This window comes from Nymphaea colorata, chromosome 2 (genome assembly GCF_008831285.2).
Source record: "Nymphaea colorata isolate Beijing-Zhang1983 chromosome 2, ASM883128v2, whole genome shotgun sequence".
NCBI classification, from domain to species: domain Eukaryota; kingdom Viridiplantae; phylum Streptophyta; class Magnoliopsida; order Nymphaeales; family Nymphaeaceae; genus Nymphaea; species Nymphaea colorata.
The window spans coordinates 35,721,856-35,744,089 of NC_045139.1; the positions used below are offsets into that span (position 1 = coordinate 35,721,856).

Here is a 22,234-nt window from a genome sequence, read left to right on the forward strand (position 1 = left end):
AATTTGGATGTGAATGTAAAAATCAAATATGGATCAGATTTGGATTGTGAAAATAGATTTTGGATCTGGATTCAGATATGACCTTTTTTTCATCCAAACTTGAATCCGAACATATAAATATACAAAAAAAAAATGATTAGGAGAACATCTGATTTGAATCTAATCCATTGACATTCCTACTTTTGTCTGACCTTTTGGATATGATTTTTTTTCCCTGAAATTTTATAAATTAAGGATATAGCACAAATGAAAACTTTCAAAAAGACTTTGACCAGTGTTAGATAATTAGGACATGGTGGTGTACAATTGAGTGAAAATTTACTTCATGCAGTGTAGTTTGAACATTGTTTCATGTCCATCAAACATCCCATATAAGGAGAAATGGAGCTTTGATTATATAACTGGTCTTGATGTCGAGAAAAATTTAACATCCGATTAAGAAATCCAACTGGACTCCAATTTAAACATTTGGTTGGATTTGGTTTAAAACAAAGATCCCAGTGAATTCAGGTTCAGATTAGGATTCACTTTTAAATAAATACATCCATTGCCCATACATTTGAAAGTTGGTTCTGAACATATTACCATATAGTTCGAATCTGTTTATGTATTTAAAGATCAGATTTGGTTCAAATTGTAGATTTAAAAATCAGATTCATATAATAGATTTTCTTCATTCATATTCAAATCCAGCTATGTGAGCATCCAATAAATCAACTATGGGAAAGTGATTCAAGTCGGATCCATTGACATCCCTAGATGTGATTATGTTCCATATCAAACTGCCCAATTTTATAGAATATCCAAATGAACAAACATTTGAATATATCCAAATGTTCCTTCAACAACAAAATATCCAAATGATCAAACATTTGAATGTTTTCTCATTTTTATCAGCCCTGTTCATTAAATTCGCCTCCAAGGTTATAATGATTTGAAAGATAGCGTGATGTAGGGATCTAATCATAGTCACAAAAAAACATGTTTTAAAAAACATGTTAAAATCACAAAAATACGTCAGCTGAATAAAACGGCCAAGAGTTGTTGTTTTTTTTAAAAAAAAATGTGAAAAAAAAACACTTTTTCATGTTTTTCCCTTTTGGGTGTCTTTCACGTTTCTTTATGTCAAAATACTTGTTTCCATTTTCTAATTTTTATTTGTTGTTTACCTACTTATTTCTTGATGTTGTCTTATTAGTTTCTCATTCTTTTTTTTTCTAATTTTTAAGGTTTTAAATTTGATAAAAATTTAACGTATGTTCCTATTTTTTCCAAAACTGCAAAACTGATATTTGTGTCTATGGATTAACTTACTTTTTACTTAAAATTTGCACAAAGTAATAATAGGCCCTTTTGTTTTTGTTTTTTTTTACTCCATTGTTGATTGAAAGACATCAAATTGTTTCTTTTTTATATTTTGAGAATAGACAGTGACCATTATGAGCATGAATAATGTGCATTAATCTTGACAGACCCTGCTGTCTGCAGTTGAAGTGGTTTGGTGGGATCAGGTCAACTAAAGCCCAGCATGTCCAACCTATTTAAAAAATGAAAGTTGGGAGATAATCAAGTCCTATCTTCAAGTTAGCTTTGATCCTCAAAATGAAAAATATAAGCAACTAATGTTTGGTGGGGTTTTCATAAATTTTTAAAAAATAATGTGCTGGTAAGTCTTCCTGACCCTTTCTTGTCCCTTAGAATGAATAATTGAACATTTTGAATGGTTTAAGCATCTTCCTTTAGAGTAGGGGTGGGGCCCGCATGAGCCATAGTCTCACCTCAAAAAAAAAAAAAAAAGTTTACATGTAAATTTTAAAAAATTTCTCTTGTTATATATAAAAATTTTGAAAAATAATACTTTGGCCTTAGTCAAAATTTAGAAACTTTGATTCACCCCACCTCATAAAAAATTTATGGCTCTGCCCTGCTTTAGAGGATGCTTGATTTGAGTTTGGTTGTTTGCAATTGTTGTATTTTAGAGAGGACATGTGATTCCCCTTCCAAGAATACACTAATGTGGATCGCTTGTTCCTTGGCATTTTATGGCGGAACACCAGATCCATTATAAACTTGGAAAGCGAAAAGTAAGTTTTAGAAATTGTTAATCAATCTGTATTTGGTGAACATGAGAAGTATTTTATCTTATCACTCGACAAGAAAGCCAAAGCATCCACCTTTTCCCTATTTCCTCATGGCACTAAGTCCACTTTTAATGTCTTATAATGATGTCCCTACTAAACTTCAACTTGCATATCAGTATCTCTTTTTCTGCAGTACATCATGAATTTAAAATAGAGACTAACTGCCTACCATCTCTCCTTTGTTGTTATGCCAACCCCCTTAAGGATACAAATTTTTAACTAATTGACGCTAATACTGCAAAAAACATTCAATACACACACATACATACATTTCAAGTATATCTTTCTTTTAAAGATTCAGTACTAATTTTTAGAGTGAAGACTAGCAATTGTAGAGAAAAAAGTGAGTGAAAGTAATCTCTCAGAAATATATATATATATATATATATATAGTGATTTGTAGAAATCAAACCAATAGGTCAGGGACAAAAATCTGACCTTTTAAATATGATATTTAAAAGTACTTTTTTTAATCTAACCTTATCAATATCAATATGATCTTAACGTTATGCAAAATATATATTAAGTTTATCGTTTTGGGGGTTTTAATAATGTTTTTATAATAAGCAAACTATGAATGGCTCTTATAGCATCAATATTTGACAGCAGAAAAGTCAACACTTTTTCATAAATACAACTTGGTTCAAAGCATGTTTTATATCAAAATAGCTTTTACAAATATATGAGGGTGTTCATATCTTATTTAAAATAATTTTTTAACGAAAAATTAAATGGACTGGTTTTTATTCCTAACGCTTTATATATGTATATATACTATGGTTGGCATGTCCAATTACTAGAAAATGTTAATTCTGACTAGACAAGTTGTCACAAGTAAAAACGGTTTTTGAAATGAACTGTGTTTTTTTTTCTTTTTCAAAACAGATAATTAATTGGTAGAACTAAATCAAAATCAAAATTATTTTAAATCCAATTGAATGTAAAATCATGCATTTCAATTAAAAATCAAAGACAAAAATAAAAAATAAAAAATCCAACATGAAGTCAATTCCACTCATCCATTATAGCCTCACCTTTGTAGGCGTTGACCTATACATGACCAACACTATTGAACTAAAGCTTGGCATCCGGCTGAAGCATTATTGAAAACTACTGCTGCGCAGCAGGTTGGCACAAGACTCAACAAAGTCCGGGTGGTTGGCACAAGACTCAACAAAGTCCGGGTTGGGCTGACCCGAAGCCTTTGTCGGTGACGAAGGTCCAAACTTAGCCCGCTTAGTTATTGGGTCGGGCTCAATTGTCAATTTTATACCCATCGAGTACTCGGTTCGATGTCCACCTATATTTAAAACCCTTAATATTTTATATTTTAATATCTCAAAAACCCTTAATGATGTATTGAGAGATTCTAAGAGTGCCATAGACATATGAAAAGTTTCTAAAAGTGCTATCTATGACATATGAAGAGTTTTTTAAGAAAGTCATTGAAGATGTACCAAAGTTTTCAAATAAACTGATTGTTAGTAATATAATAAAACACTCCTGTAATCTAATAAAAAGTTTCCTAAAATCTCCCCCTCATTTCTTTTGTGCGTCACATCCCAAAGTTTACCTTCGGTTACAATACTTGCATTTTTTAAATTCTTTTACTTAAAAGTCAATTTAATTGGATTTTAATGCAATTATATTCAAATTGAGACTGGATTTTTCGATTCAGCTATAACTGGATTCAAATTCTTGGTTAAATTTGATCAAATGAATTTAATAAAATTAAATTAGTAGTTAAGTATATCCGTTCTTTTCACACTCCGGTGATACTAGATACGGATGAATCCAGTCAACGTACAATACGGATGAATTCGAACCAAATGTTGTAGATACGGATACGCACACAGTACGGTACTTAGACACACGTCGGCGGCTTGCCCCGTCAAACTTCTTCCTCTTTCTTCTTCTTTCTCGTCTAGAAAATCCGAAGGTGGGGGTGAAACCGGGGAGGCGGAAAGAAATCTCTTTGTCTCCGTGGAAAATCGGAAGGTGGGGAGGAAAGAATCTCGGGCTCTTTCCTGCGTTTGGCGTTGCGGAACACGAAGGATCGTGTTTTGACTTTCTTTCTTCGTCCTCCTATTCTTCTTTCCTTCGTGGTTCTTTAATCTACGGGAGATTTCTCATCTCCTGCCTGAATTTTTTGAAGACCAATACTCGTTGATTCAGCAGGCCCAGAAAAGTCGATCCCCAGTTTCCCTCTGGAAATTCTTGGCATGGGGAAGAACCCCGTGTGGAAAATCATATGCCCTGATTTTAGATGTTTTGCGATTGAGAGGGGATTCGTCCGTCTTTCCGTTGTTTGTGGGGGATCGCTGACGTCGTCAGACTGATACTACTCTCTCTCTCTCTCTCTCTCTCTCTCTCTCTTTCTCTGCGATTTGGGGGAAGCAGATTCCGAATAGTGCATGAGGTAATTTCGTTTTTTTGTTAGCTCTTTTTATGAATTACTTGTTTAAATGTTCCATGTCCGAATTGAATACTGAATTATTTAAATCCATTTTTCTTTATAGATTCTCAATATTTGAGAGTATTTGTTCGTTGCTTGAGTTGGGTTCTGAAAATTTTGGTGAATTTGGAGTTTTTCTAAGTTGGGACGTCTTGATTTTGTGCATCAGAGGTATGGCTTGTTTGCAAGATCATCGTCGTACGACTTTGCAAGGTGGGTATTACGATACCCGGATATCTTTCCAAGGAGGCTATCACGATCCTCGTCCTTCTTTGCAAGAGAGGTATCAGAGCGTGCAATCATCGTCGTTTAATGGAGGTGTAACGGCGACTAGAAATTATAGCAGTGTACATGATCTAACGAGGAAGTTTCGGGATTTTGGTAATGAAAATGGACAAGTTGGTGTGCCTCCAGCATTTAAGAGGCACAAGAACTGCGCGAATGAGAATTCATCTGCTGAGAATCATCAGTTCAATTCCCGTACTGGAGATTTCCCGAGAGGTCAACGTCTTCGGACTGACGCCGTTGGCAGTTCGGCTGCTGTAATGGCTACGAATGATGGCCATCGATGTGTTCCGCCGTCAACGAGCTATAGATTCATCGATCTCGGGGGAGCAGAAGATAGCAATGCCAGATTTTGTAGCTTTGGTTATGACACTATAAGCTCTTCAGATACTGTTTTGACGGTTGAGAATTGTTGCGAACCTTCAGAAGGTTTCATGTCCAGGGAAGAGCTTGAACGGTGTTCTCCTTCAAGGAAAGATGGCATCGATTCAAATAGGGAAACATATTTGAGATATTCATATTGTTCTTTCCTTCAAAATCTTGGACTGCGGCTGGAATTGTGAGTATTCGAGATTTTAATTTGTTAAGTTTTTGATGGATTTTTTATAATCTTGTTCTGTTTCATCTTTTATATCTGGAAAAGTGCATGATCTGTCGCTGTTTCTTTGTTCCCTTTTATAATAGTTAAAAACTTATAAGTATTTGTCCTAATTCGAGATGCCTTGATAGCTAAGCTGATTTGGAACGTCTTAGGATACTGCATGAACTAATTCTCTCTGCTCGGTTAACACGTTTTACTTAGTTTGAGGTTTTCCTTTTCTTTTCTAAAGGGGCTACTGCAATTTGAATTGCAGAAGCTCCCTTTTGTGTTTCTGTAAATTCTCTAAAGCATGGCTCCATGAGGGAATCGTTTATCTTAATTTTACATTCATACATTTGTCCGCATTGGTGGAAGCATGCAAACAAGCACGTGCCTTTTCTTATGTGTTCTCAGGTGCATATGCATATTATCTTCTTGACAATGCCTAATTTAGGGGCAACTTAGACAAAAATGATAGCTATAACTATGACTCCCTGACCTATGTAGTTCAGGGTTAGCCCTAGGCCCTTAGACTTGGGTGGTCACCTAAGCTGGCTTTTCCTAAACCACCTCACTTGAGAATACCTAGGCAATGCTCTAGTGCACTTAGATTTGCATAGGCACACAACAACCTAGCTTTCCTTTTCGTTTCTGTTCAGCAGCCTAAATTTTTTAATCTTTGTCATTCTTCTCTTCTCTTTCTCTTCTTCTTCTTCTGCTATCCGATGCTGTTTCCTCCTTTTGCTTCTCTTCTTCTTCTTCTTCTTTTGTTTTTACGAGGATTTTCTTTCCAGTTTTTTATATTGCATGTGTTAATTTATAGAAGTATATGTGTGCGAGTGCATTTTGTGCCATGTATGTGTGTGTGTGCATTTTGTGCCATGTATGTGTGTGCGTGCTTGTAGTTACAGCTATAGTTCATGTAGTTATGCTTTGGATATCTGTATGTTATTGTAGGTTTTAAGTTTTTAACTCTACTTTCATATTATTCATTTTGATTTTCCTTATATTTTTCTTTTTTATCAGAGTTACAAATGAAGACAGTTTTATAACTGGAATTTGTAACTATGTTAGAGGATTTATGTTCATTCTTTTTTTTCTAAGATGTATTTTTATTAATTTTAAGATTTAGTTTAGGATTTTAGGTTTAGAAATTAGAATTAGAGATTTTACATTTAGTTTTTAGGAATTAAAAGATTTTACATGCTCTATACAATTAAAAAGCATTAAGGTTAACTTGTAAACATGCTCCTTTATGTTATGTAACTTTTAATTTAAAATTTTTCAACTTTATCAAATTTGACCTTTCAAGCTTTTGTTTTATGTTTGCTGTCATGTCATGAAATGTCTAAGATATCTATATTATCATGGCTTTTGATTACCTTGTTCTTATGAGTTGATAGATATAAATTTTCTTGAAATGCTTCAGTTTGTTGTTCATCTTAACACTTAGGATCATATTTTATTGGTTTTTTATGTGACCCCTTGCACGTGCCTCGTCCACCTAGGGCCAGATTTTGCTAGCTGTGTTCAAGGCTTTTGCCAACATAGACACACATGCTTTTTGAATTTTAATGTGGAGACATCTAAATGGAAAGGTCATTGTTACTTAAATCATGGAATTGTGTAGTGATACTCCATGTTTCCAACTCTGAGGTCTTTCTGCATGCTATAATACTGTCTCAGATATTGATGGCAAATGGAAGTGGGTGGGTTTGTTGTCTTACCAGTTTAGGGTTACTATACTTACAGAAGACAGCCAGTTTGTGTATGATTGATCCACCTGGGTTCGTTTGCAAAAAAATCACATGTTTCTAGATACTTGCTTGTGGTCATTTGGTGATTTTTAAAATAAAGAAGCTTGGGACATCATCACGTGCCTTAGAAAACTGATTTCTACTTGCTTCCAAGTTCGGCTATGCACTTCTCACTTTCAATCACAATATTTTGCATGACACTTCTTTCTGTTCATTCTGCTGTAGTTGCATAGTCTTCTCTGTCCTGGCAGTAGAGTTAACTCATTAAAAATATGGTTTTTTTGTCTGTTTTAATTTCTAACAGTGCATTGCTAATATTTGCAGGCCTCAAACCACAATTGGAACTGCAATCATCCTTTGCCATCGGTTCTTTGTTCATCGTTCTCATGCCTGCCATGACCGATTTGTGAGTTCCTGGTGACTTTTTCTTATGTTGGTATAATATATATATATATATATATATTCTGACAGAAATGTGTTTGGCATCTTATTTAACATTGGTTGCTGTGGAAATGCATTCTTAATCTTTTGAAATCTGATACCTTTTCTATTAGTGATTTTGGCTTATTTTCTAGCCATTCTTTGCATGGATTTGGGGGTTCATTTTGCTTGGACTTTGAAGCTTGAGCTTTAAGCTTCACACTGGCTTTGATTTCACATTTCCTGTTTCTCTGTGCATCAGGGGTGTTTGTAGGCAAGATATTTTCCTCTCTTTTTTTTCTAGAAAATTGCAGTTTGTTTTAAGTTTTTAAGTTTTTTTTTCAAATTTCCTCAATTGCATTAGGAAATATTTTTGTTAGCCTTTGACTTGCATTGAAAGCTTAAACAACCCAATTTTAGGATCAAGTCGAAAAAAATCTACGTTTCTGAGGTATTGGGGAAGAATTCTTTTTTATCTCATGTTATTATTTCCAATTCTGCTCCCATATATATTTTATTTTTACCTTGTTTGAGTTTATCCTTTGTCTAATACATCAGCATTTGTTGATGCAGTTAATTGCTACAGCTTCTCTTTTCTTAGCGGCAAAGTCTGAGGAGACTCCTTGCCCTTTGAACACTGTGCTGAAGGCAGCATTTGAAATTTGCCATAAACAGGGTCTTTCTCTCCCTCCTTATTTACTTTCTCTTGTAAGTGTCTTCATCTCTTCTGCGTTTTTGTGAGTTTTTTCAATATTGGATGAAATTTTGCATTTTATGTCTCCCTTTTGTCTGGGGTGGTGCATATGGAAATTAATTCTTTAGTGATTTTGTTTTTTTTTTTTAGCAGTTTGCTTCTTTTCAAATTGTGACACAGGCTTCCTTTGGTTGTTTGGACTTCTTTTTTGAATAGGACTGGTTCGAAGAGTATAGGGAACGTGTTATTGGCGCTGAGCACATAATATTGACAACTCTGGATTTTGAACTTGGTGTTCAACATCCATATGGTCCTCTCACTTCTGTCCTTAATAAATTAGGACTTACAAAATCTGTCCTACTGAATCTGGCTTTGGACTTGGTCAATGAAGGGTAAGCTTATTAATCAAATTAGGTTTGTTCTATCATCTTTTTTTCTCGTTTTTTCTGACTAAAAATGGAGGGCCTTCCTTTTAACCATATTTTTCCTTGCTGCTTTCATTAGAATGATACTTAGTATACTGGAAGTTTTATAAGCCACAAATGAATAATCTGTTGATACAGTTAAATGGTTCTTGTTCTTAGCTTTGTTATGCTGTTGCTTTCCTTTGTCTGACTTCTGCACCAAAAAATTGTCTTGTTATTGATGTTGGCAGATTGCTTGGTGGTCGAAGACAACCCATTTTCAATGTGCTACATTGTCCTTCCGCTGTTCAATGTTGGCTAGATAATCTATGTTGCACCTGTTACTGAGTGAAGCTATTGAAGGCATAGTTATGGCTAACTATTGTTACTTGTCAACTTGCTGGATGATAGAGAAAAGAAGATGATTGCTATTATTGAATAGATCTTAAGATTCATTGCACCTAAACTTCGTCTAGTTTCTTTCAAACAACATGTTGTTTTGTAACTTTAAGATTAACTTGTAGAAGTTTTTCCAAATTGTGAGAAAAAAGAAGGATATTTTTCAAGTCTTGGAAGGTGGAGCAAGTATCTAGATGTGAAATGGTACTTGATTGGCACCAGTATGCTCCGGTCTTAGTCTCATTTAGCAATTGGCTTGGTCAATCCAAGATGTTTGAGACTTGAGTTGTTAGTTGGTCAAGCGGGTAGATTAGTGGTCAGCTAAAAGGGAAAAGTGCCAAGAAAAATGATAGTTAATCCTTTCCAAAAAAAAGGGTACCATAAGGGAGATTAGTTAATAACATAATCACTGACTTTGCCCGAAGGTCTTAAAGGCTTCTACTTATTGTTGATATACAATTTGGAGGTTGACTGCTTTTCTTTATCCCATCTGGGCAAATTTCTTATGTGGCCAGCAGCCTTGAGTTGGTTCCTGGTTTGTCATGCTTTTATCAACAAGGTATCTCTTGAGGTGATAGATGTATTATTTTCATTGGACACAATTGTGTTCCATGGTCTGCATTTTCCCTGGTAAATATATCAGTATGACCTTTTCTTAACCCTTCTAATGACATAATCATGCTAATCGTTGTGTCATATGGCATAGCAGTTGGTTAACTTGCCAGAAGTTGGTGAAAATTTTGCCTTTTGTTTTTAATGGAATGTCAAGGAAGATTCAAAGTGATCCTAATTTTTAGGAAAGCATAACTGTTCTGTGAAGTAACTTAGCCTATCTGGCTCTCCGTAGTCTATAATAGGGTGTTGTCATTTCTGTGAATGGCTCATTCACAAGTAGTAAATATCAACTTCTCCCTGGTTACTGTGAAAATCCACAAGACTGTAACAAGTTTATAAAGGTAAACTGCTCCATGTTGCAGGGAAGTTCTTGTCAATGAATTGTCTTTCAATTCTAGAAAATTGGTCTTTGTCAATGCTGTTATTCCCCTGTTCTGTTTTCTGTTCGATTGCCGCTTCCATGATGGGCTCGGTTGGTTTATATACGTCCAATTTGGTGTTCAGCATGGTGTGATTACTGGCAGAGCTTATTGCATGTGATGTTTACTGGTGGAGGGCATATCTGATAGAAGGGTTTCTATCATAAGAACATATGTAACATGAATGAAATTGAAATGTAGATGTAGCTTATGTCACATGGACATGGTTAGCACCTGCATTGACATGACATGATGTGGCTGTGGGTGTGGTTGCCACTTGGGTGTGGCAAAGTCCACAAGCAGGAGCAGGAGGAGGAGGAAGAGGAAGAGGAAGAGGAAGAGGAAGAAGAGTAAAGCAAGTACAGAGTCAAGAGGAAGGAAGAGGAAAAAATATCTGGTAGGGGCTGGTGAAGGGGAGTTAGCGGCAGCAAGGGATTGACCATGGGTGGAGGGAGAGGAGACAGTGCATATTGTTAGGGTTTGATATTTTTTGGTGTTTTGACTTTTAAACCTTTTTTCATTACAATTTCCAAAGAGGGGCTTACTTTACAATTTACAAAATGTTCCTTTCAACTTTTTATACACAATTGAGATACACACTTTTCTCACCTGCACCTAAGCTTTTTAGAAATGTTGTACCTGCATCCACACCCACGTGATATAGGATTGAGCCAATTTCATGATAAGACATCAATCTTTCAATTTCAATAAAATCGGACTCTTGTGGACGTCTTAAATTTGTGTTTGTAGAAGGACATGTCCAACGACCAAAAAGTAGATTTTCCAGTTTGTGTTTGGTTTGTTCTACTTGGAGTCAAAGTTTATATCCTGGTTTGTTCAATGAATTTGCTTCCTTAGCAAGCTTTAAATTTAACTTTGGTAATTTATGTCTTAAAATAAGGAAGACTCTGCACGTTGGAATAGTCAATAAAAATTTGCTTTTCCTGTGGATTTGTTCATTTAAAGTTTAAAAATAATCTTGTTGATTTTAAGTCTATCAACAAAAGGAGACACCATCGGTTGAAAGGAATATCATTCTGTGTTAAACTGTGCATATCTTTGCAAGCATTGTTTTGTATATATGCTCTAATGCACTAGCATTGTTTCTGATTTATCCATTGAGATTCTCTTATTTGTTGCAACTTGCAACCATGTGCTTTCATAATATACCTCTCCTGAAACTTTTCAGTTTCCAAATTCTTCCCTGCTATCCCTTGTTTATCTTGTTTTTTCAATAAAATTTGGCCGGCCGATATCCTTTTTTTGTATGCTATCTTATTTGAAGTATTTGACAAAATTGGAAAATCCTTTGTATGTTGATTATGTGAAAACTTATTGATGTTCTGCCTGTTTTAGGTAGTTTAGGGAAAAAGATTTTTAGGTTCAAAATAGGAATGATGGTTTATGTTAGAGTGATATGCTTAACTATCCTAGTTATTTGTTAAATGGAAAAGAATGATGGTCATGGTTGCTGGCTTCTTCAGTTTAGAGGGTTCTTAGTATTTGCTCCAGATAAGTGAAGCATAATCATTTAACAGTAACATCACCTCAGAGTTATTCCTTGTCAGTTGATAGGAGCGATACTCTGAATCAGGATCATGGGGAAGTACTTTTTGATCATTTTTACCAACTTCAAGCCCTTATTTATTTGAACTGCTGCATTCTCGAGGTGGTCACATTGAGAATTGTGCCACTGCATAGCCCTGTCCTATGAAAGTAGCTTTTTAACTTTAAATTATGTTTTTTATCGTGTTATATGCACCATTGCCCTGTTTATTTACTGTCCTAAGGCATCTTCTCTACAATTAGAATGAGAACTCAATTTAAGTGTAATTCTTGGAATGTGTTTAGACTTTTTTCTCAAGCTTCTTTGGAAAAAAATCCTGTTCAAAGATTAAATCTATAATATAGCTAAATTTTTGTGATTTCATTCCAAAATTTTGTCAACAGAAAGGTGAAATACCATAATGTAAATGATATAATATTTGACATTTTGGACTGTTTCATATTTGTAAGGTTTTCACTTTTAGCAGTGTTCTTTTTGTAAGAGAATAAAATCTGGAGGTACTTCTGAATATGGTGCAAGGAATCATTGCCTGTCCTTTTTATCCATTGTTTTATGATCCTGTGCTTTATTACGTGAACTTGATCACTAGTGATAATAGTTATTTGGTCTTATTCCAGCTCCTCTTTCTCTTGCTGTCTCTCTCTGTAACATAAATAGGCATGCTCGCCTGTTGCATGAGTGCAGAGTGTGGATGTGGGTGCAGGTCTGTTATTTTACAAAAGGATCTTGGGTGTGGGTGGTGTATGTATATATGTAATTTATGGTTATGCGTTTGTTTCACCTTTCTCTCTATATATATGTGTACAAATTACAAATATGAAACAAAATTAACAAATATATAACCATAAATTATTGGTAACTGCATCCACATGGCACCTGGCATGCACTCTACTCAGGAGTGGCAGCCTATTTGCAGCACTGATGTGATAACATGTGATTGCACATAAAATAACAACTCCATAGAACATGGGATTAGTGATCCATAGATCATTCTCTTTCTCTAAATGGCGGCTTTTATTTTGTTTTCCTTTACGTGGGCTCAGAATTTCTCCTGTTTTTTACTATTTGGTATGATCTATTCTACCAAGGGCTATGGTTATTCCTCATCTGTGTAATAAGATGTCAAATCACTGACCTGGTCAGATAAAGATTGATACTAGAGTCACTAGTCCCCATTTTCTTTCCGGGTATATTTCTGTTGAAGCATTTTCTTTGGGGAAAGCTTGGAAGCCTTAAATTTGAAAATAAAATAAGGGCAAAATAATACATTTTCTGGAATTTTTCTTGGAAAATATGAAGAAACAATGAAAAAGGGGATTCTTTGCTTGTGCCACCTCAAATTTGTCTTCTAATGTACCAAGATATAGGATCCAAAAACCATAAAAATCTGGTCTCTTGATTAGAGTTTATGAGTTGGACATCCAAGATCGGTAATTTCAAAACCCTCGTAAAATCGTTCCTACACATTTGATTTTCATTTTTCTTTGAGTTATATAAATTTGGATATTTTGTATCCATTATATGATTAGATTTGTGCAAAGCACCACGAACTGTACTGGGGAGCCAGGTGGTACAGTCGGCAAGATAAAAGTGGGAAGGATTAGTTGTCCATGAGAAAGGTACTAAAAAATGTTAGAAGAAACAATTTCAAAAATTCTTGCATAAATAGCACAATATTTTGCATATTTTATGATATTTTTCAATATCATGTTATCTCTCCAATGTTATTGGCTCCAGCTAGTTGCTGATGTCATCAAGATGTTTTCAAAATATTGCAGCATCAATGAGTATGTCACTTGCCACCTTAAGAGGCATTGGTTTTTCAAGTGGTTTATTGTTTATCCTTTTGGCACTGTCACTAACATCTTAAAATTGTCATTTTGAAGCCAGTCACAAATTTAGGGCTCGCCAAGTTTCAAAGGTATTGATGTCACGATAACAACCTCATGAGCAGCTTCAGTATCCTTATTCAGATGCATTTTCCGGGGCATCTATTTGCGGCACGCAGTTTCAAAAGAATAGTGTTGTGCTATAGGTTCACAAATATCAGCCTTATAAGTGGCTTCAACTACCATTAGTTGATGTGTTTGAGGCTACTAGTTGTTGCACTTGTGTATTGATAGATCCATCCTGGTACTTATGGTGGTGAACTGAAAGACTGTCAAGTTGAAGGTGGTCCAGGAGTTACAGTATTTTGGGTGCATCTCTTGGCATAATTTGCTAGGTGAGGTCAAGAGTTCAATGCTTTTGAGTGCATCTCTTGGCATAATGCTGAAATATCTATGGCAGACCCCAGAATTTCTATTAAGAGAAAAAAATGTACATTCTTGAAATTTATATATATGTATATATATTCATATATATGTATATATATATATATATATATATATATGTATGCATGTAACTTATGTTGGAGGTTCCATGCGGAGAGGGTGAATCCACTCTTGCTAAATTCAAAGGCCATCTTCTTGCCATAAATATCTCCCAAGATCCTTCGCTGAAACACTACATTACAAATGTTGGGTCTAAGATCCATTACAGGCCCCAAGGGCATATGATGCCCTTAAACTGATGTGAGAACTCAAGGAGCTCCATGCTTCAACATTGTAGTGCTTGCAACTTTTCTTCTGAGGCATCAATGGAAGATGTGTTACCTGGATGGCTGCATCGGATAGTTGGTAAGAAAGCTAGATAGCGAGTACTTGTAGATTTATTTATTGTTTTCTCATTAGACAGAATTTGCTTTGACTTTGATATGCATCGTGAAGGAGAAGAAATTTTTGTGATTGCAGCATTGTGCAGCTGCCCTGCATGCTTTGTACTTGTTCTGTGTTACCTTTACTGCCTCTGTAATCTGTGGTGTTCTGATGTGCAAGCAGTTCATTTTCGGCTAATGGGTATTAACTTGATGGTGATTAGGCTTCGAAGTTCCTTATGGCTTCAGTTTAAACCACATCATATTGCTGCTGGAGCCGTGTTTCTTGCGTCCAAAATTCTTAATATAGACCTGTTTTCGAGTCAGAGTTTGTGGCAGGAGTTCCAGACCTCGCCGGCAATTCTACAAGGTACTTTGTCCAGATATGTGAAACGGTTGTGCTTGTGTTCTCAGACATCCCTCCCTTAGTTAAAAGAATACTAGTTTCTGCTCTGCTAAACGGGTTCTTTCTCGTTCGATTTCAAAATGCAGATGTTGTTCAACAATTGATCGAGCTCCTTGAGTGCAGACAGTGAGATAACCTGATGATAGGCACACAGTCATAGCTGGGGTTTGAAGTTGAAGCATTGGGGTCAAAGCCTCCTCGTTGAAAAGAGAAAAGGGAGGGGGATTCTAGTTCAACTGCTCCAAAGGGATGTGTATTATCAACCTTTCTAACAGTAGCTGCTGAGGTGATGTGTCAAGCCGTTACAGTTGGCAGTTTCCCCTTCCGTTGATTATAAATTGTCTGATATGTCAAATCTTCGTGTCATTTGTTGTCAAAACAGCTTGTACCACCATTTACTAGATATATCAAGGGTTTGTCATTGATTGTGTGATCAATGGATTCTTTTCATTTGTTTATCGCATGATGCTCTGTGACTGTAAAACGTCTTGATAAAAGTGAGGATGTTACGGGTCTGAAGCCTGCAAAGAAGCGTCTAAGAGTCGCGGCTTGGTCGTTCTTTGATGGGCAGAAATGAGTTTTTTTTTTATCAATCAGAGGACTTCCAATGTCCATCAGTGATCCAGGTTTGATCTTAAGCTTACTAAAAAGAAGAAATGAATGCAGGTCTTTTGGGTGAGTGGGTGGAGAATCCCACTGCGAGAACTAGAGAGAACTAGAGCTGAGCACCCTTCCCCTTTTCCCCCTCCTCTCAAGTGAGGCTGCACAACTAGTAGAGCTATTGTTAGAACGCCATTCGAACTCGACTCATTTATAAACCAGTCTAGCTTGAGTTTGTATGTATGCTCGAAATGTTAACAAGTTGAGTTTGAGTTATGAGAACTTCACTCCTTTAAACTCGACACCACACAATGAATATTGAATTATAATGAAAAATAATTAAATAAGTAGCAATCGTTTATAAAAACTGAGGCATGCTTAACATAAATGAGTTAAACGAATTGAGTTTAAGCTCAATGTGTTTTTGTCAAGTCAAGCTTGTTTGTTCAATCGAGTTGGATTCAACTTCGAGTCTAGTCAAGCTTGAGCTGATTTAACTCGAGCTCGACTCTGCTTGTGTGCTGCCTTACTCTCATGTCTATGACTGTTTGGTGTCTTGGGGGATGTGCCTGCATTATATGCCAACTAATGTATGTTTGCCTTTGCATTTGCAACACAGAGATTCAGCACCTCTGAGAATTGAACTGTTCCAATGGCCTGACCCGCTATGCTAAGCTTCTCGCTTCAACAATGGTTTCTTTGTTATTGAAAAAAATCTACACTTTTAGACAAATCCACGAAGTTGAAAGGTGTCCGCTAAAATTTTCAGTGCATCTGCGGCAGCTTCAAGGCCACTACTGTTGGGTTGCCTAACACAGGATGACCACCACTGTATAGGAGGAAAAGGAGCTTAAACTCATATCAGATGTTATAAATAAACTTAAACAGGGCATTTGATTGCGACATATATTTGTTTTGAGTTGATCTGAAATCTTAGGATTCTAGATTTGAGAATTTCAAGCTCTTAACATTGAACAAGGATTTGAAATCCTTTGCTTGAAAGAAGTAAAAGAGACATGATGAATTCCAGGTCTTGTATCTTGATTAGTCAAGACTCCTCTTCCCTTGAACTTGAGATCAGTATCTTAAATCCACATGGGTTTAAGGCAAATTTCATGTTAAATGAGAGATTTAGACTTAAGATTAAGGATAATCAAAGAATCCCAAAGGTTATAAGAATGGATGACCTTCATCGCCATGGAGCACCACCAACTTAATTCAGCATGACTGTGTGTATGTGTGTGCATGCACGCACGGGGCCCATAGTACTTTAGCTAGTTCTTTTCCTGTTGACTGCTTCCACTTCATCCTTTCTAATCACAATGTCTGACTTGAATCAATGGCGTGGGAAGGTTGAGCAGTTGTTTTCTCATGTACAGCGTTTCGTGTACCAGGCGCCAACTTGGGTGGAGAGTCGTTTTCTTGTGGATCAGATTTCAGCCTGTTAATTTATTTCCCGAACTGCCAAACAGGATCGTGCAGTGTCGCATTTAAGAACTGTGAAATTAATGTCGTTTAAAAATATCTTAAACAATTAATCAATGAATTGGAGTTATCATATGTCCCATTCCATCGAAACCAGAAAGGCTTTGACATTAATATCTATCCTCTGTCTTCCTTCACCACGGGGTTTCAGAGGAGATTTGGATTGGATGTTGGTGAATTTGTATCTGGATATGGAATGCTTACTAGTACATCCGAACATGGTTCAAATAGATTGGATTACCTGAAAGTAAGACTAGTTCGTAGAAGTCTTTTCATTTATCACTTGGTCGTCAAGGACAAAAAGGAGTATTGGAACTGGAAAAATGTGATAGAGGACTTGCATCTTGTACATAAAAATTGCATTTATATTGGATCTTGGCTAGAGAAGAGGTTAAATCTGAGTTAAAATGTTCACCAAAGTTCTACTGGAAATTGAACTTGGTGTGGCAGATTCCCAACCCCTTGAGAGAGAGAGAGCCATCCATCTGTTTAATCAGCCAGGTCCACTTAAAATATATGGATATATATGAGAAAAATAAAATGAAAAATGTGTGAACTAACATGACGAAAATATCTATCATACTTTTTTCATTGTTTTCTTTTAATTATTCATTGAGATAGATCAGATGATCCTAGTTAGACAGTTGAGTGACCCTAATGAGTGTGTATATATGAATTCAGAAACATCATTTACACAGAGAAAGAGAGAGAAGGTGGTGGTGTTAGTGATGATTCATGGTTTATCGTGTTCGAGAGAAGTTGGTCATAATTATTATAGATGTTTCCACCGGCTCATGAAATGATGATTCTTAACGGCTGTTTCACATTCAAACTTTACTAAGCATTATATATATATATATATATATATATATATATAGACCACACTATATGATTCAAATCAAATAGTTGAAAATTAAAGATCTATGACAGGGAGAATCAAAAACCATTGCTAAAAAGCAAAATGAACTGTTGCTGTGCTATGAATTATCATTCAAAGTTTTTATGTTATTTTTTTAATAATATTTTTTAAAATTTTAGTCTTAATTATTTTTTTATGATAAAATTTTAATTTTTAACTAGACATTTAAAATGTAAATACCTAATTGATAAACGGATATTTTACTAAAAGCCACATGATTTTTGCCAAATCCTAAAAGACAGCTCATGTTTAAGAAGATTTCGTTTAAGTGCTTTTAGTTCTTGGGCAGCGTGTACCTTAATTGGCAGAGCAGCTTGCTGGCTCGTTGGCCAACACGGGGGCCATATTGTACTGTTATATATAAAGTGGGGTACTTATGTCATTTTAACCATGAATATATCTTATTTCCATTTAAATTCGAATCGAACCTCTTTTCCTAATAAATCAACGTGGCGTACAAACTAAAAAAAGAAATGTTCAATTTTAGTTTCTTTTATTTTTCTCAGATTCATTCTTGACGTAATATGTAATGTCATCTTACTTGGGACGATTAAATAACATAACACAAGACATCGAAAATGTATCTTTTTTTTTTCTTCCTAAGATATTTATGACAATTTGTTTCAAAAGACTTCATATATATTCAGCACGGATTAATCTTTAGGTTTCGGATGTCTCGAAGAGACCAATGACAATTTCAATTTTAAGTTGAATAAATGCATTTAATAGCTTTAAATCAGACCAGGTGAAGTGTTGAATTTAAGAAGTGGTTCTGTTGCTACTTGAAGAATCGTTTGTGTGCTAATCTTTATTCAACTAATCCCTCCCGTTTCCATCTCTAAATACTTAATATCATCCTATAAGAATTTTTTTTTTTTTTGAACGAATCTTACAATAGAAACGAATTGGTGAAGCTTTAAGCCTTCAACCAAAAGTAGGGATATGTCAGCAAGAATGAAAATAAAAATCAACATAATAATGACAATAACATCAACAGATTCAAATTTGAACCAGCAAGATACGATATGAAGCTTGATAACAACTCTACGAAACTCTGAACTTCAGCCAAAACCTTTGTAAGGTATGAATCCATAGGCCTTGGTATTTCTAACGAGGAGAAGCCATGACAATCTATTTGAAGTTTTGAACCTGATATTTACTGACAAAAAGGAAATGGTCAACACTCGAGGCTTTTGCAATGGCAGAGGACCACCTCAAACTTCACTGTGATTCAAAATTAAATTTCCAAAAGCACTTTTTCAAGCCCAAGGCTTGTACTTTTTCACTGACAAGTGAAGCAGAGTCGCAGAGATGGTGTGGTTTTAGCAATTTCTCGGCAGGTAAGAGCATATTCCTGACAGATTTGAGCTATTGCATTGGAAATTACAGAATCAACCTCAGCAAATATAATCAGTTTCATATTTTAATGGATATGACAGAAGAAGAGCAGCTAATTCCAGCAAAGTTTTTTGTTAGACTTCATAGGATCCTTGTTGGGCTTCAGTCTTTCTTCCGCTCTTGTCTTTGGCCCAAACGACGATCTTCCACCTCTAAAGACAACAAAATCTGCAACTGGTAATTTTTCTAAGTTTACATTCTCTGTTTCTTACTGCAGCAGACAATGTGTTCATCGGTAGTTTCAAGGCAGACAACAGAGTAAAAGATTTTAATATAGGCATAAACTAAAGAATGAATCTGGGCATGCGACATGCGCCATAAAAGGCTCAGTTTCACATCTTCGATCTTAAAGGAATTCTGTTTTGTCCTTTGGGTTCCTGCACGCCTGCATTCCTTTTCTCCAGCGCCTTTGCCATCACAGGCTGAGCCTTCTCTTCAGCTTCTCCTTCAATGGCGTCTTGTTTATGACGGGGAGGCCACCGAAAGTTTTTTTTTTTTTTTTCTCTTCTCCTGCTTGTCATCAGTTGCAACGATGAGTTTTTGTTCTTTTCTGTGTTCCTTTTATATTCCTAACCCTCTGTCTCTGCCTTTTTTGGGCTTCATTGCTTCTTTAATGGCGCCTTATATTTTGGTAAGAGAAAAGTAGCCAAACCCGCATCACAAGTCTCTCTCTCTCTCGTTTATGTTAAGAAAGTTGCAACTCATAAAAAGCTTCTGCTACGATATATATTCCACCGTTCTACCATTCTGCAAGTAAGCGTCTCTCTATCTTCTGCCTTACCCTTTTACTTCTAGAGCTCTTTCTCTCTCTCGACTGAGTAAGAAAGGAATGGCGAGGAAATGCTTATTCTGATCCTTGTCCTCTGTTGCTTCTAGCTGAAACTCCTCACCCACTCCGTATCTTCTGGGAGTTTCTCTTTTGCTCATGTACTAAAATTGAAAAGGTTCTGGCAAAAAAAGATTATCACATCTTCATGGCAACTTGAGAGAAGTTGAGTAGCCAAAATACCTTCAATCTTCAATTCCACAGTCATAAATCCCTTGTTCTTCCTCGAACCCTCCTTATCGCTCTGAAAATTACCTCCTTCCCTGCTTGTAGCTCAAAAATCTGACTACCCGCTTACTTTTCTTCCATTAAGCGGCTCCCTAAAACTCGTAGGAGGAGGAAGAAGAAGAAGGAGGAGAAGAAGAAGAAAGAGAAGGGGAAATATGGGCCAGGCTTCTTCTTCCTCTTGTTCCTCTGTTTCACCATCCTGTTCTGCAACGACCCATCCTGCAACTGAGGGCGAATCCACCAACGCAGACCTCACCCTCCTCCTCCCGGACGAGTGCCTCGCCACCATTTTCTCCAAGCTCGGCTGCGAGGACCGGAACGCCTCTTCCCTTGCCTGCCGCCGGTGGAAAGCCGTCGAATCGAAATGCCGACAGCGCCTCATCCTTCGCGCCCGTTCCGACCTCTCCCCCTTCCTTCCTCACCTCCTCCTTCGTTTCGAGAACGTCTCCATCCTCGCCCTCAAGTGCTCCCGGAAGCTCATCTCCCTCGACGACCGGGCTCTCGCCCGTATAGCTTCCGGCCTCCCGCGCCTTAAGAAACTGAAGCTGAAGGGCTGCGTGGAGATCACAGACGACGGCCTCCGATCCTTCTCCCTCTCCTGCTCGCCATCTCTGAAGAAATTCTCTTGTGGGTCTTGCGGGTTCGGTGTCCGCGGCCTCAATTGGATCGTCTCCAACTGCAAAGGGCTCGAGGATCTTTCCGTTAAGCGTCTCCGAAAACTCGACCTCCAACCCCAGTCGCACGCCGCCACCATGGAGGTGGAGAACGGCTTGCAGAGGCTCTGCCTCAAGGATCTCCACAATGGGCAGCTCTTCTCGCCGCTCATCCGGTCTTCCAAGCGCCTTCGGACACTTATTGTCTGCCGGAGTGCCGGGGACTGGGACCGGATCTTCGAGGAGACGGCCGACGCCCTCACTGAGCTCACCGAGCTACAGATCGACAATGTGCAATTGGGGGACTGGGGTCTCTCAGCGGTCTCAAAATGCCGGAGTTTGGAGGTGCTATTCATCAGCCGGGCGACTGATTGCACCGATGCTGGGATCTCGGCCGTCGCAAACGGGTGCAGGAAGCTAAGGAAGATCCATTTGGATGGTTGTAAATTCAATCGTATCGGCGACAATGGCCTGGCCTCAATCGCTGCCAAGTGCTTGGATTTGCAGGAAATTCTGTTAATGGGGGTTGCTGTGAGTGCTGCCGGGTTGAATTCATTGGCAGAGAACTGCCGGAACTTGGAGAGGATGGCGCTCTGCAATACTGATTCCGTCGGGGATGCGGAGATGCTATGTGTTGCAGAGAAATTTGGGGCTCTGAGAAAGCTGTGCGTGAAGAATTGCCCCATCACCGATTCCGGGATCGAGGTGATCGGATGGGGGTGTCCCAATCTGATCAAATTGAAGGTGAAGAGATGTCGATCGGTCACAAAGGCCAGTATCTGCTGGTTGAAATTGCATCGAAGGGGGCTTGTTGTATCCATGGATGCAGGTTCAATGACCGGAGGTAGGGAGGAAGAAGCTGCGGCACAGGAAGGTGTAGATGGTGGTGGGCATGGTAGAAGCAGGAGGGTCACCTCTTCGGCTACTCACTTGGTTTGTGGTAGTAAAGGGACGATGGTTCTCAGGTCTAAGTTGAGCAGCGCTGCTTCAGTATTATTGGTCAAGAGGGGAAGTGGGTCTTCTTCCACCTCTCATACTGCACATAGATGATATTACTGGCGGCATGCAATGAGGCTGTAAAACTAATAGTCAGAGAGGTATATTTTTGCTTAGCATCAGCCTAATCTTCAAGTGCTCTGTAGGATGGAAAATCCATTTCCCAGTACGAGCACCATCAAGTTGCTGTCAAGATTGAGTTCATTTTGTTTTGCTTTCTTATATATTCTTGTTCTTCTTTTGTAAGTGATTCGGATGTGTCGTCAAATCTGATTTTTGTTATCAAGATATG

The 22,234-nt window shown here is 37.2% G+C and overlaps 2 protein-coding genes across 5 annotated transcripts; both read left to right on the top strand.

Annotated features, from left to right (window-relative positions):
* The first annotated feature begins 4,029 nt into the window (after nucleotides 1–4,029).
* LOC116248843 (cyclin-T1-4-like) lies at nucleotides 4,030–15,274 on the top strand. Of its 4 annotated transcripts, none has more exons than XR_004171064.2 (7): nucleotides 4,030–4,560; nucleotides 4,661–5,440; nucleotides 7,543–7,624; nucleotides 8,212–8,346; nucleotides 8,549–8,724; nucleotides 8,988–14,414; nucleotides 14,656–14,796. XR_004171064.2 is itself a non-coding variant. In XM_031621844.2 (7 exons), exons 1-7 carry the CDS (start codon nucleotides 4,556–4,558, stop codon nucleotides 14,965–14,967), a joined length of 1,368 nt encoding a protein of 455 aa, XP_031477704.1. In that variant the 5' UTR covers nucleotides 4,031–4,555; the 3' UTR covers nucleotides 14,968–15,274. The 4 variants fall into 4 exon arrangements, 3 of the variants coding, with proteins under 3 accessions (XP_031477706.1, XP_031477704.1, XP_031477707.1); XM_031621844.2 differs by lacking the exon at nucleotides 8,988–14,414 and adding an exon at nucleotides 14,924–15,274 and having other exon boundaries at nucleotides 4,031–4,560; nucleotides 14,656–14,801; XM_031621847.2 differs by lacking the exon at nucleotides 8,988–14,414 and adding an exon at nucleotides 14,924–15,274 and having other exon boundaries at nucleotides 4,033–4,560; nucleotides 4,766–5,440; nucleotides 14,656–14,801.
* Nucleotides 15,275–20,448: 5,174 nt separating this feature from the next.
* On the top strand, nucleotides 20,449–21,996 carry LOC116247575 (putative F-box/LRR-repeat protein 8). The gene has a single exon (XM_031619748.1). The coding sequence runs from the start codon at nucleotides 20,449–20,451 to the stop codon at nucleotides 21,994–21,996; it is 1,548 nt and encodes a 515-aa protein (XP_031475608.1).
* Nucleotides 21,997–22,234: the final 238 nt, after the last annotated feature.

Coding starts and splice junctions, on each gene's coding strand:
- LOC116248843 (XM_031621844.2), top strand. Junction 7,625..8,211: donor ATGCCTGCCATGACCGATTT/GTGAGTTCCTGG, acceptor TTGTTGATGCAG/TTAATTGCTACAGCTTCTCT. Junction 8,347..8,548: donor CTCCTTATTTACTTTCTCTT/GTAAGTGTCTTC, acceptor TTTTTTGAATAG/GACTGGTTCGAAGAGTATAG.
- LOC116247575 (XM_031619748.1), top strand. CDS start 20,449: ATGGGCCAGGCTTCTTCTTCCTCTTGTTCCTCTGTTTCACCATCCTGT.